The sequence below is a fragment of the Coregonus lavaretus genome (genome assembly GCF_964263955.1).
Source record: "Coregonus lavaretus genome assembly, chromosome: 16".
In the NCBI taxonomy this organism is placed as follows: Eukaryota; Metazoa; Chordata; class Actinopteri; order Salmoniformes; family Salmonidae; genus Coregonus; species Coregonus lavaretus.
This window is the reverse complement of record NC_140003.1, coordinates 21,345,131-21,359,118: the sequence shown is the minus strand read 5'-3', so window position 1 is coordinate 21,359,118 and position 13,988 is coordinate 21,345,131. Positions and strand designations below refer to the sequence as shown.

General features: G+C 44.4%; 1 protein-coding gene across 1 annotated transcript in view; it reads left to right on the top strand.

Annotated features, from left to right (window-relative positions):
* Window positions 1-5,554, top strand: part of LOC311143695 (NEDD8-conjugating enzyme UBE2F) — a 74,030-nt gene extending 68,476 nt beyond the window's left edge. Inside the window, exon 10 of the mRNA XM_084179567.1 lies at window positions 3,738-5,554. Coding sequence (XP_084035693.1) covers window positions 3,738-3,788 — 51 coding nt within the window. The 3' untranslated portion in view covers window positions 3,789-5,554. The remainder of the gene's footprint in view (window positions 1-3,737) is intronic.
* Window positions 5,555-13,988: the final 8,434 nt, after the last annotated feature.

Here is a 13,988-nt window from a genome sequence, read left to right as displayed (position 1 = left end):
TCAACCTAGTCATTGTATCATTTCAAATCCAAAGTGCTGGAGTACAGAGCCAAAATAACAAAAAATGTATCACTGTCCAAATACTTTTGGACATCACTGTAGCTGTAGCAATGCCACAGAAAATGGTTTATTTAAGGTTGGCCACAGCAAACTAACAGCCACGTTTTGACTGATATGATTAGTCACTCAGGTGTTCTAGCATGGTCAGCAATGCTGCTCCATTGATGAGCCCCAGTCCGATGGCTTAGCAAAGGCTTTGCATAATGCTCTCCTGAGGGACCCTGTGGTCTTCTGACTGCATCCTAATGCAGATCTATGGATCTCCATCCAACCCATAATTAGTATCTTCACTGTGCTATCAGTCTGTCTCACACTGGATCAATAGCCAATCAACCGGCTGTTTGTTTACACGTGAAAAGAACCCAGCATCCATGTGACTGTGTCTGGTTCTGGATGGTTGTACCACGGTGGTCTTTAGCGCCTAGTATAGACAGTGTCAGTTTCGTGAAGTGAAAACTTTGACGGTAAAGAAATGTTGTCAGAAGTAGTTTGTCAACTTTCTGTCAATAATTCTGTGAAATCACTAGCTCATTATCTGGCCTCTGTGTGATCTCCTGTCAGACTATCTAGTGTTTGTAACACCTTGCTGGCTGTGGGCCACCTTCAGCGCTAGTTCTACCTGACATGATCTGACCTGAATCGGTCCAAACTGATCACGTTACCAGGTAAGCCTGCGGACTCTGAAATGCTCTATCCCTAGCTCTGCAGTGGGGAAGAGGGAATTCGAAGTGATAGAGTGCGAGATGAGTGCCATCAGGAGGTCTCGTTTACCACCTCTCCACCCCTTCCTCCCTCCCACCCCTGCGAGAGAATGCCAAGTGTGTGCAAAGCTGTCATCAAGGCAAAGGGTGGCTACTTTGAAGAATCTCAAATATATTTGTTTAACACTTTTTTGGTTACTACATTATTCCATATGTGTTATATCATAGCTTTGATGTCTTCACTATTATTCTACAATGTAGAAAATAGTAAAACATTTAGAAAACCCCTGGAATGAGTTGGTGCGTCCAAACTTTTGACTGGTACTGTATCTGCACTTTTACTTTTGAATTCGTTTGAGGACATTGACTTGTATGTCAGAGAACTATTCTGAATGTCATCATTCATCTCCATTGTTATGATGAGTAGTCGTAGTATAGCCTAATATAAATCTTCCTCCCCCCAATATCTGTTTCTTTGTAACATTCTGCATACGGAGGTGTAACAAAAAGCAATTAGCCAGGGAAGAAAGGCAAGGCCCAATCGGCTTAACCACACGACCACAAAACCTTCAGATTGTTATAATGGGGCAGGTTAATACGCAGAACTACGGGGGGGGGGGGGGGGGCTATTTAAAGCTCTGCTCTGTGCTGCGCTCAGCTTGCTGAGTCGCTGCCAAAATATTTAGCAAAGCTGCATAGTTATGTAACATGGGGGGGTTGGGGGGAGAGGGGCCAGGAAGGGGGGTGCAGCAATAGAATCCCCCAAGGTCTCAGCTTGGGGTGTTCCGGGGTCCCTGTTCTAACTGTTAGTTCTAAGTCTCTGTTCTGTCTGCCTAGCTGTGCTGAGGCCTCTTTAACTTAGTGCTGTTTGCTTTGCTCTGTTGCTATAGCCTGACTGTAAAGCTCTAGCACATTCCACCCAAGGCGAAGTACAAGAGGTGTTTTGAACAGAAGAGGTGTTTTGAACACTGGTGTACCTGCCTGCTGGGAGGATGTGAGCTAATTGAGTAGGAAAGGTGACATGGTTCAGTACTGCTTTCCTCCTTCATATCAGTCTCTGTCCTCCCCACGTCCTTGGAGTTTCACATAAGAGACCGACGTCATAATCTCTCAGTAAAGCTGCCCCCAGGTCATAATTGTTTTAGTTATTACTGTTTAAAATATAATTTATCTGGCTTTCATTAAGGACTGTAGAGACCCAGTAGGATGGATTATGACTCAAATAGCAGGTTACCAACCAGCCGTCTGATTGTGATTTTCATCAACAGCCTAGTGGATTTACATACAAGCTTTCGTGCAACGTCGGACGGAGAGAGAGATCTGTAGTGCTAATTGTTTTTCCCTGAGGCATGCTGGGAACTAAGTCTAGTACTAACTGTAAGTCTCTCTGGATAAGATTGTCTGCTAAATGACTAAAATGTCAACTGTAAGTCAGCCACACACATTTGTCCTAAAGTTGTCACCATTTTAAAGCATTAAGTCTCGCGCTTATCTCCTTAAGTTGTTGTTGCCATGGTTGACATCTTTGTTGTTGTTTTTGTCTGAGACTCTTCTGGCCTTTTCCAGCCCTGACCAAGCCTCATTCTGAGCTTATTCTCAAAGGAATTAATCCCATCTTGGGAAATGTGCATCTGTGAAACTGGAGCTTGATGGGTAAATAATGCATTGATGTCAATGGGAGGTCCCTGTGCAGATTGGAGGAGGGTTTACAGTTGCTTCTTTCACTTGCCTTGGCTCCTGATACCAGGGTTGTGTAGTCTTTTAGCGGACACCACCCCCTACTAACCTCATCAATTCCCAATCGAACCCAAATCCTGGACCACTAGTGAGAAGAGAAGGAACTAGGCTTTTGTTTGATGCGTTTGTTGTTGCTCTCAGAGCTGTGCGTGACCTGAGCTCGTGTGGTTTAATATAGCTGGCCCTGGAAAAGGAAAGGGCAGGGGGCAAGCTGACCCAGGAGAGACAAACAGAGCCAAGGATATCAATCGCTTTGAGCTGCTGCCCGCCACCTGGGCCGCTACGTACGCTGCCATGCCAACCTGGCTCCATCTCTCCTCTCAATCATCTAGCACACTGTCCCCAGACAGGCTCATGGGAATTAATTTGACTTTATTTAATTTCAACCCTACACACACGCACAGAATACACACACTCTCTATCTCTCTCTCACACACACACGCTTACACACACACGCTTACACACACACACACACACACACACACACCCTCATGGCAGACACACACACACACACACACACACACACACACACACACACTCAGGCCCAGGCTATAACTCCCCAGGTACTGCACTGTAGTGTTCCATACCATTCAGAAGGATCAATTAGGCCTAGACACTGTGTATGCACCAGCTGGGGAAACAGAGGTGGTCACAGACAGACAGAAAGACAGTGCAAAGATGGGCCATTCACTGTGTTCCTCCAGACTGTAGACTGGGGTTATTTACAGCCTGGTACTGGGTACAGAACAACAGGCCAGCAGAGTTATGTGAAGAATCCTGGGCCCTCCTGGATTCCTCTCAGGCTCTCAGACATCTTGTTGGAGGCTGTTTGCCTGGAGCCAGAGCTTTAGCAGTGCAGCAGGGCCCTCCATATCTACCTCCATCTCCACAGTCTGGCTATGGGGACCGTATTCCCTCGCCGGACGGACGCTCTGTGGTTAATGGTTTCATAGCTCTGGCTGTTGCCGTGCCCTCAGTGGTCGTATCATCTTTTACGTGCCAGGAAGTGCGCAGGGTTTGTCGGTAATGTTTTCATCCCACTGTTTACTGGCATCAACCCCTGATGCCGCTTACTGCATTGTTATTGAATGTCTCCCTCAAAGTCATTTAAACTGATGAACTGTATGTTGGCCTAAAGAATTTCAGAGCAGTTGGAGGTAAGATGTTTGTAAAAACGAAACAAGGATATACAGTAGATCCAGCAAAGCTCACTGTTGTTGTTTGTGTGTCTTGCTCTAGGAGGATTTCCGGAATAAGGTTCAAGATTACATCAAGCACTATGCCAGATGATGACTGTGTCAGCTGCGCCGGCTGCCTGCAACCCCCCTTTCTTCGACTGCGCAGCTGAACCCCGCCCCCTAACGTCTCGTCAACCAACCAACCGCTGCGCATTGCTGACACCCTGACTGCAATACGATGTTGCTGAAAGAAAAAATGATTTAAAAGAGAAAACAAATTTTAAAAGTTTGAATATGCTTTAATTGCCCTGAGTGGCCTAGAGTAATTATGCTGCGTCACCACAGGGATTGTCCAATGACAGGGCCTCTCTGTGTGTCTGAGCCAATAATAGTGAGCCCATGTGGCAGTGAGGACCCGGGATTTAACCAATCCAGTTAGCTGTTATTTAAGAATTGACGAATCAAAGAGAAAGATTATCTGTTAGTATTTCTCAGTTCTAGTGCCTGCCATGTCTGGTTGCAAAGAAAATGCACACGAGCACACACACACACACGGAATCCCTTCACGCACATTGAAAAGCAAACACACTCAACTAGCTACTCACAACACATAGCACTTGGTTGTGCATGCACACCCACCCATCCACACAGAAACACACACAGCTGGAAAAACAACATCTCTGTTATGTCACTCATTCAAGGCTTGCACCCCCCGCCCACCCCCACCTCATCAGACAGCATGTGAATGACAAGTGCCACCGACCCAGTCAGTCCCCAGTCTATTGTCCACTTCACTCAGCATACGTCTGAAATGGCACCCTAATCCCTGTATATTACCCTACTTTTGACAAGAGCCCTATAGGCCCTGGTCAGAAGTAGTGCACTACATAGGGAATAGGGTACCATTTCAGACACGCCCACTTCCTGTCTGTTCTGTTCACTCATCCACGGGGGCACACAATTTAACGGTGCCCCAGACGCACTGTAACACTGTCCAGATGAAGCTCCTAGGAAAATACTCAAGCTTTACCACAGTACAAGTTGTACCACCACACCTGAACCTTGACCTTATCTCAGCTCCCCTGACCTCTGGGGAAGCCAAACGTAGAGGGCACTGTGCCTCTGAAAGTCTGTCTGTCTTTCTCTTGCTCCATCCCTCCATCCTGTCGTCTCTCCCTCCACTCTCTTAGGCCCCACCCCACTCATGCATTCTCTTCTGCCCCCATGGAGGTAGGGGGAATACGAGGGCTCTCTCTGCTAGGTTGTGTATGAGAGTCCTCTGTTTCGATGCAAGTGAGGTGTCTAAGGGGGAAGGCCTATCTCCTCTGTATGCATGTCCTCGTGTGTCTGTCTGTCCCTCTCTGTATGTGTATGTGTGTGTGTGTGTGTGTTTATGAGAGGTATGTATATCTTTGAGTGTGTGGGTTTGTTGCTTCGCTTTGCCTGGGCTGGCTTTGTGCCTGTATGTGTGCATATTGGAACATAAGATTCAGTATCATCACTGTATTAAATTGTATTCACATGTTTGCATGAGGCAAAATGTATGTGACCAGGAGGTGGTGTATTTTACAGTAGGTATGTTAGAAGAGTGTGTGTTGAAGAGTGTGTGTGTGCATGCTTTTCTGTGCCCGTGTGTGTGTGTGTGTGTGTGTGTGTGTGTGTGTGTGTGTGTGTGTGTTCAAATGGACAGGGGTTCACGTGTGACTTGTTGTTAGCATGCGTTGGTTCCTAGCCCCACACTCCTTCTTTTACTGGTCCAGCTAGCCTAGTTCTCTGTGGGGCTCGGGAGGGTCTGTCTGTCCCTCAGTTTAAATCCTTATTTTCTTTCTCAGATTGTATATCCATTTTTTAAGATATATTAAAGAGGATATAATAAGGAAAAACATGTACTTATTGTGTTTTTTCTTTCTTTCCACATTCAATGTCCTTATCACACATTCATGGATTGTAATGGCTGACAACAATGTTAATGGAACTACAATGTTATAACTGTACTGTATACAACAATGTTAGTGACATATTAAGCTAATTACTCATGTTGGCACACTAGTTCTCAGGGGTGTATTCACTAGGAACCAAACAGAAGCAAACAAAACAGGGAAGGACCTACCTGAATCTGTCCAATAGAAACTCTAGTTTTAGTTGCAAAACATTTTAGACTAATGATTACACCCCAGGTCTCACACAGCACTGTTTAGTGATGACCATAGCAGAATGTTAATCCAGGCTGTCAGATAGTGAGTCAGTCTCCTGAGAAAGAGGGTGATCAGTGTCAGCAGACTGGACAACCTCCCCTCACCTCTCTCTCACACACACACTTCACTGGACAACCTCTCACACACACACACACTTTCTCAGCCGACAGCTGTCAATCACTCACACACAACTTCTCCTGGGTTGCTGGGCTTGGGCCGGAGTGTACACACACTGACACAGACACACTGGCCTGCAGGTATGTGCCACGAGAGGCTTGCAGAGAGACTGTAGACTGCAGTACCTATGGAGCCAGATGCTCGTGGTCAAAAGTTTTGAGAATGACACAAATACTCATTTTCACAAAGTCTGCTGCCTCAGTTTTGATGATGGCAATTTGCATATACTCCAGAATGTCATGAAGAGTGATCAGATGAATTGCTACTAATTGCAAAGTCCCTCTGTGCCATGAAAATGAACTTAATCCCCCAAAAACCATTTCCACTGCATTTCAGCCCTGCCACAAAAGGACCAGCTGACATCATGTCAGTGATTCTCTCATTAACACAAGTGAGAGTGTTGACGAGGACAAGGCTGGAGATCACTCTGTCATGCTGATTGAGTTAGAATAACAGACTGGAAGCTTTAAAAGGAGGGTGGTGCTTGAAATCATTGTTTGTCCTCTGTTAACCATGGTTACCTGCAAGGAAACACGTGCCGTCATCATTGCTTTGCACAAAAATTGCTTCACAGGCAAGGATATTGCTGCTAGTAAGATTGCACCTAAATCAACCATTTATCGGATCATCAAGAACTTCAATTGTTGTGAAGAAGGCATCAGGGTGCCCAAGAAAGTCCAGCAAGCGCCAGGACCGTCTCCTTAAGTTGATTCAGCTGCGGAATCGGGGCACCACCAGTGCAGCGCTTGCTCAGGAATGGCAGCAGGCAAGTGTGAGTGCATCTGCACGCACAGTGAGGTGAATACTTTTGGAGGACAGCCTGGTGTCAAGAAGGGCAGCAAAGAAGCCACTTCTCTCCAGGAAAAACATCAGGGACAGACTGATATTCTGCAAAAGGTACAGGGTTTGGACTGCTGTGGACTGGGGTAAAGTCATTTTGTCTGATGAATCCCCTTTCCGATTGTTTGGGGCATCCGGAAAACACCTTGTCCGGAGAAGACAAGGTGAGCGCTACCATCAGTCCTGTGTCATGCCAACAGTAAAGCATCCTGAGACCATTCATGTGTGGGGTTGCTTCTCAGCCAAGGGAGTGGGCTCACTCACAATTTTGCCTAAGAACACAGCCATGAATAAAGAATGGTACCAACACATCCCCCGAGAGCAACTTCTCCCAACCATCCAAGAACAGTTTGGTGACGAACAATGCCTTTTCCAGCATGATGGAGCACCTTGCCATAAGGCAAAAGTGATAACTAAGTGGCTTGGGGAACAAAACATAGAAATTTTGGGTCCATGGCCAGGAAACTCCCCAGACCTTAATCCTGCAAATATTGACTCTTTGCATAAACGTAATGTAATTGTCAATAAAAGCCTTTGACACTTATGGAATGCTTGTAATTATACTTCAGTATACAATAGTAACATCTGACAAAAATATCTCTTAACACTGAAGCAGCGAACTTTGTGAAGACCAATACTTGTGTCATTCTCAAAACTTTTGACCACGACTGTAGTTTTTGCCACCCAAAATATTTCTTTTTTATAGAATATTTTTATATTTATTTAATCACTCAAAATCTTGCCAAAGCCTATTCTGTAGGAGGGGTTAATATGAATTTAAAATAATTTCATGCGATTTATATGAATTGAGTCATTAGTATATGGACTTTGAAATGAACAAGGGAGAGGTTAAACATAGGCTAAATCTGGCATAAGCTTATTCCCACACTTCACAATAACTCTGTTGCAGTGGTCTTAGGTAGTCTCCATATAGGCTATTCCCTCCATTGCGACACTGCTGCCCAGTTGAAGAGCTTGTGATCTCCATGCAGCACCACAGCACCATGCGCCTTCGGAAAAGCACCCCTCAGCCTCAGAAGATGCCCTTCTGGAGGTATGCAGTCATAGTCATTATACCCCTGCTAGACAAATAAAGTGCAGAGCAAAGTATTTGAACCATTCATTAATCCTTCATTCAGTTCAGTCAGTCAGTATGTCATCCATTCAGTCATTTGTCTGAGTTGCAATAGGAGCTAAATCAAAGAGAACATAAGTCTTATCCATTTGTTTATTGAAATCTATGTGTATTCAAAATGATCTAAGTTCTCCAAAATTCTAAAGCCTATCATTTTAATAATTCAATGTTTAATTTAGGCCTTTCCAAATAAGAAATAGGCCTTCAACCTGTATGCATTGCATGTTGGGTACTGGTGTCTTGTGGAATAATCTTAGAACTCTGTGTGTGTTTTATAACTGTTTTTATTATAGCGCTCCCTTTGAAAAGAGACCCTAGCTCACAGGCCTCTAAATATAGCCTCTAAATAATTTTTTTACTAAATAGTTGAAGAAGCACGTGCAGTGGCTGATGGGGAAAACATATCTGGCAATAAGAATAGGCTATAGATAGTCTTGACCATTTGAGACCCCTTGGCTATTTCGCTCAGGACAGGTTATAGTCAAGACTTAATCAATATTTTGTTCTGTCTCATTTATTGATATGGCTATAACCTCTGTGTGATGGGGTTGTGCAACGCAAATGGCTATAACAAGCCTTCATACAACCTCTGTGTGATGGGGTTGTGCAACGCAAATGGCTATAACAAGCCTTCATACGGAGTGGAATTCAGTAACACAACAGTCAAAATTCCTAATATAAGGCCTACAGTCCATGTTCCCAAATACTGGAAAAAGTGTGATTCATTAGGTTACATGATCACCACAATAGCCCCACACGGCTATAAAAAATATCAATTATGCAATTATATGGCCATTAAATAACACACAACAGCATGGCATATTTAGATAGTGGAATAGGCCTAGCCTAAATCATATTTACTTTCTATTTTGCAGCTCAAGCGGTTATTCTAGACAAGGCTCTTCTGTGTCTTTGTCATTCTCACACAAGTCATTTACTGAAGGCCCAAGCCTATACTACGTCATCTACTGGTATAACGTCGATATTGAATGCAGTTCTAAAACCAGCACTAGACTTTTATTTTGGAAATGAAACTGGAAGCTGCAAAGCAACTCTAACGTCTGGGCTAGAGTTGCTTGATTGACTAGCTACGTTCGGTTAATGTCCTTTGCAGATGACAAAAGTTTGTACGCATAAAAAAGATCTGTAACCGAGTAAAGGGAGACGTAAAGTAAGAATTGAACATGTAAATGTTAATTCATAGTCGTAACATAGGGTTTGTATGTTTACAGATCTATTTTAATGTTTACGTTTCATGTTTCACACATGGCTTTTTTTACGATCCTAACATTTTACATATGGATTTTCTTACGATCCTAATGATACGTACGTTCAACCTTTTGGCAGGTATCTGGCTCCATAAGTACCGCCCCACACTTTCTTCTAAAAAGGGGGAGAAGGCTGTGCTGAGGCAGGAGGCATGCAGGTACAGAGCAGTCAGGAAGAAGGCCATCTTACCTTATTCTGTCACACCCTGCTGTACTGTCTTATACAGTGGATCGAAGCTTCTTCCTCTCCCTATGAAAGATTCCTCTCATTGCTACTGCCTTCCTAACGGGTATACACCCAGAACTATTCACCCACACACTTTTGCTTCCTCTGCACGTAGCCTGTACCTTCTTTAGCACACTCTACAACCTTGAGGACAGTTTTAATTTAGGAAAAGTGCTGATTCCGTCAAATTTTTCTGGCCCCTTTGTTCACGGCCATCTGAAAGAGATGTTATAAATTTTGTGTAGAACAGAGCCAAAATGTTTGTGTCTCCAAATCTTTGTCTCCGGACTGTCTCCACACTCACTGACGGACTTGCTTACTGACTGACATTTGGCAACATGCCTCCCTACCTGTCTGTGTAGAGGGCCTGAATGAAGGTTCCTCTGGACTGCTGACAGTGGGTAGTCTCAGGGGACCCACTGTGACTGTCATGGTCGGTAGATTAGGTTTGCTAGTTGTTACTCCCACACACACCCAACTGCCTTAAGGCTTCCACATGCTTTGATTCGGCTGGCGCTTAGCCAAACTTGGCTAGGCGAACCGAACGAGTGTGTTCACATACACCCTTAAAAGACCATCACTTGAAAAATGAGAAATATCATCAATAGTACTGTTTGTCCATCTTGAGACGCTGTAGAATTAATTCTGTCATTAGTTCTGCAATTTTTTCAAAAGAGGTCTTAGTCTTGCAATTTTACATCTAACTAAGATGTTTGGTGCAGAATTTCTCAAGTGAAAGATTTGCATGAAAACGACTCGTCTGTCGTTGAATGATAAACACTTAATTGAAGAATCCCTACTGTTGACCCGTCACTGACATAGGGGCGTAGACTTCGGTTTCCGAACTTCAGCTTGCCTCAACCAGTGATGCCAATTTAGCAATTTTGTTGCTAGATTTAACAACTTTTCAGACTACCCTGGCAACTTTTTTTTTAAACACCACCTAGCAACAAATGTAGCTACTTTTAAAAATGTATTTGGAACTTTTAGCAACCTTTGAAAAGTGACTCAAACGCTAAAATACACGCATTTTCCCTCTAAATGACACAAAACCGATTTTCTCTGTCACACACTCAGTCACAACACACGTGCCTGGCTGCAAAAGTGCATTGTGAGTGACGTCAGCAGCAGGCGCTCAGCTCGTGCACAGGCAGCAGCAGGCCAGCCAAGCAGCACAACAACCTGGAGAGAGCTGGAGAGAGATGCCTAGCGCACACATCATTATTTTAGTTATGTTGCTTGTTCAATAAGATAGCATATACAGTTGAAGTCGGAAGTTTACATACACCTTAGCCAAACACATTTAAACTCAGTTTTTCACAATTCCTGACATTTAATCCTAGTAAAAATGTGCCTGTCTTAGGTCAGTTAGGATCACCACTTTATTTTAAGAATGTGCAATGTCAGAATAAAAGTAGAGAGTATGATTTATTTCAGCTTTTTTTTCTTTCATCACATTCCCAGTGGGTCAGAAGTTTACATACACTCAATTAGTATTTGGTAGCATTGCCTTTAAATTGTTTAACTTGGGTCAAACATTTCGGGTAGCCTCCCACAAGCTTCCCACAATAAGTTGGGTGAATTTTGGCCCATTCCTCCTAACAGAGATGGTGTAACTGAGTCAGGTTTGTAGGCCTCCTTACTCGCACACACTTTTCAGTTCTGCCCACAAATGTTCTATAGGTTTGAGGTCAGGGCTTTGTGATGGCCACTCCAATACCTTGACTTTGTTGTCCTTTAGCCATTTTGTCACAACTTTGGAAGTATGCTTGGAGTTATTGTCCATTTGGAAGACCCATTTGCGGCCAAGCTTTAACTTCCTGACTGATGTCTTGAGATGTTGCTTCAATATATCCACATAATTTTCCTTCCTCATGATGCCATCTATTTTGTGAAGTGCACCAGTCCCTCCTGCAGCAAAGCACCCACACAGCATGATGCTGCCACCCCCATGCTTCAATGTTGGGATGGTGTTCTTCGGCTTGCAAGACACCCCCTTTTTCCTCCAAACATAACGATGGTTATTATGGGCAAACAGTTCTATTTTTGTTTCATCAGACCAGAGGAAATTTCTCCAGAAAGTACGATCTTTGTCCCCATGTGCAGTTGCAAACCGTAGTCTGGCTTTTTTATGGCGGTTTTGGAGCAGTGGCTTCTTCCTTGCTGAGCGGCCTTTCAGGTTATGTCGATATAGGACTAGTTTTACTGTGGATATAGATACTTTTGTACCTGTTTCCTCCATTATCTTCACAAGGTCCTTTGCTGTTGTTCTGGGATTGATTTGCACATTTCGCACCGAAGTACGTTATTCTCTAGGAGACAGAACACGTCTCCTTCCTGAGCGGTATGATGGCTGCGTGGTCCCATGGTGTTTATACTTGTGTACTATTGTTTGTACAGATGGACGTGGTACCTTCAGGCATTTGGAAATTGCTCCCAAGGATGAACCAGACTTGTGGAGATCTACAATTTGTTTTCTGAGGTCTTGGCTGATTTCTTTTGATTTTCCCATGATGTCAAGCAAAGAGGCACTGAGTTTGAAGGTAGGCCTTGAAATACATCCACAGGTACACCTCCAATTGACTCAAATTATGTCAATTAGCCTATCAGAAGCTTCTAAAGCCATGACATAATTTTCTGGAATTTTCCAAGCTGTTTAAAGGCACAGTCAACTTAGTGTATGTAAACTTCTGACCCACTGGAATTGTGATACAGTGAATTATAAGTGAAATAATCTGTCTGTAAACAATTGTTGGAAAAATTACTTGTGTCATGCACAAAGTAGATGTCCTAACCGACTTGCCAAAACTATAGTTTGTTAACAAGAAATGTGTGCAGTGGTTGAAAAACAAGTTTTAAGTGTATGTAATCTTCCGACTTCAACTGTAGATACTTTTGTACCTGTGACCTCCAGCATCCTTACAAGGTCCTTTGCTGCTCTCCTGGGATTCATATGCACTTTTCGCACCAAAATACGTTCATCTCTAGGAGACAGAACGTGTCTCCTTCCTGCGCGGTTGTCACGACTTCCTCCGAAGCTGCCGCCTCTCCTGGTTCGGGCAGGCTTCAGCGTTCGTCGTCACCGGCCTTCTAGCCACTGCCGCTCCTCATCTCATCATTCCATTTGTTTTGTCTTGTTTATTATACACACCTGGTTCATATTCTCTCATTAGTACTTGTATAAGTATCCCTCTGCCCTCTTGTCCTGGTGTGTGATTCTGTGATGGGTGTTTTGAAGGAGTCAGGCGCAGGAGGGTAAATCACAGAATACAGAATTGATTCCGGAACACAGAATCACACACCCGCCATGGAGTCAGCAGGAGAGGAGCGCATGCCTGGAGTCGTGGCACTGGTCTAGGAGCATTCGACGATGCTAGCCAGCTTGGGAGAAGCGATGGATCAGGTTCTCCAGGTCGTCCAACGCCTGGAGAGGAGAGGACCCGATCTGTCGGGACTAGCTGGGCGACCGGATCCAGCCACCCACACCCCAGCACCCAGAGTGATCCATATATCCCGACCACGGGATTTCGACGGGACAGCTGCTCTCTGCCAGGGATTCCTCCTCCAACTGGAGCTTTACTATTCCAGCATCAGCCCGGCCCCATCGTAGAATGAGAAGGTGGAGGCGGCAGGCAGGGCACTCTCGCGTCACCCCAGGTATCGACCACCAACACTTGTTCAGAGCCCTCTGCCTTGCACTCTACCCTACCCATCCACTTTCCTGATTACATTGTAGTTCCCCAGAGTAAGGCGCTGGTCGATTCAGGCGCAGCTGGGAACTTTATGGACAGGTCATTTTCACACAGTCTAGGCATTACATTGGTTCCCCTATCCATTCCACTCCCCATCAGAGCACTTGACAGTCGACCATTAGGGTCTGGGTTCGTTAGGGAGGTTACAGCACCAGTCACTATGGTTACACACAAGACTCATCGCGAGCAAGTCACTTTTTTTTATGATTGAGTCTCCTGCTTCCATGTTGTGTTAGGTATTCCCTGGTTAGCACTCCACAACCCCACCTTTTCATGGCCGCAGAGGGTTCTCACGGGGTGGTCGCAGGAGTGTCAGGGTAGGTGTCTCGGTGTTTCCATTGGTGCAACCACGGTGGAAAGTCCAGACAGTACCTCCACCGTGCGCATTCCCCCGAATACCTCGATTTGGCGCATGCGTGGTACTCCCACACACAGAGGTGTCCTGAAAGAAACCGTCAGGAGGATGCCTCTCAAAAATGTATCAACCCACTTACTGTACAAGTCCTCATTTAAATAATCCATGTTCCATATTCATAGTACTGCCTTTGGGTCCTTGAAAAGCACTGATATAAATTCTATGTAGCATTAGTCTATTTCCATAATATGCTTTTATATCAAAATATGAATCTCTAGTAAAGTAATAGGCATTACAAAGCAGAGTGGAGAGATTCGATTTATTCAATTTTTATTCTGATTCCCCTAATAAATGTATTCTCTTT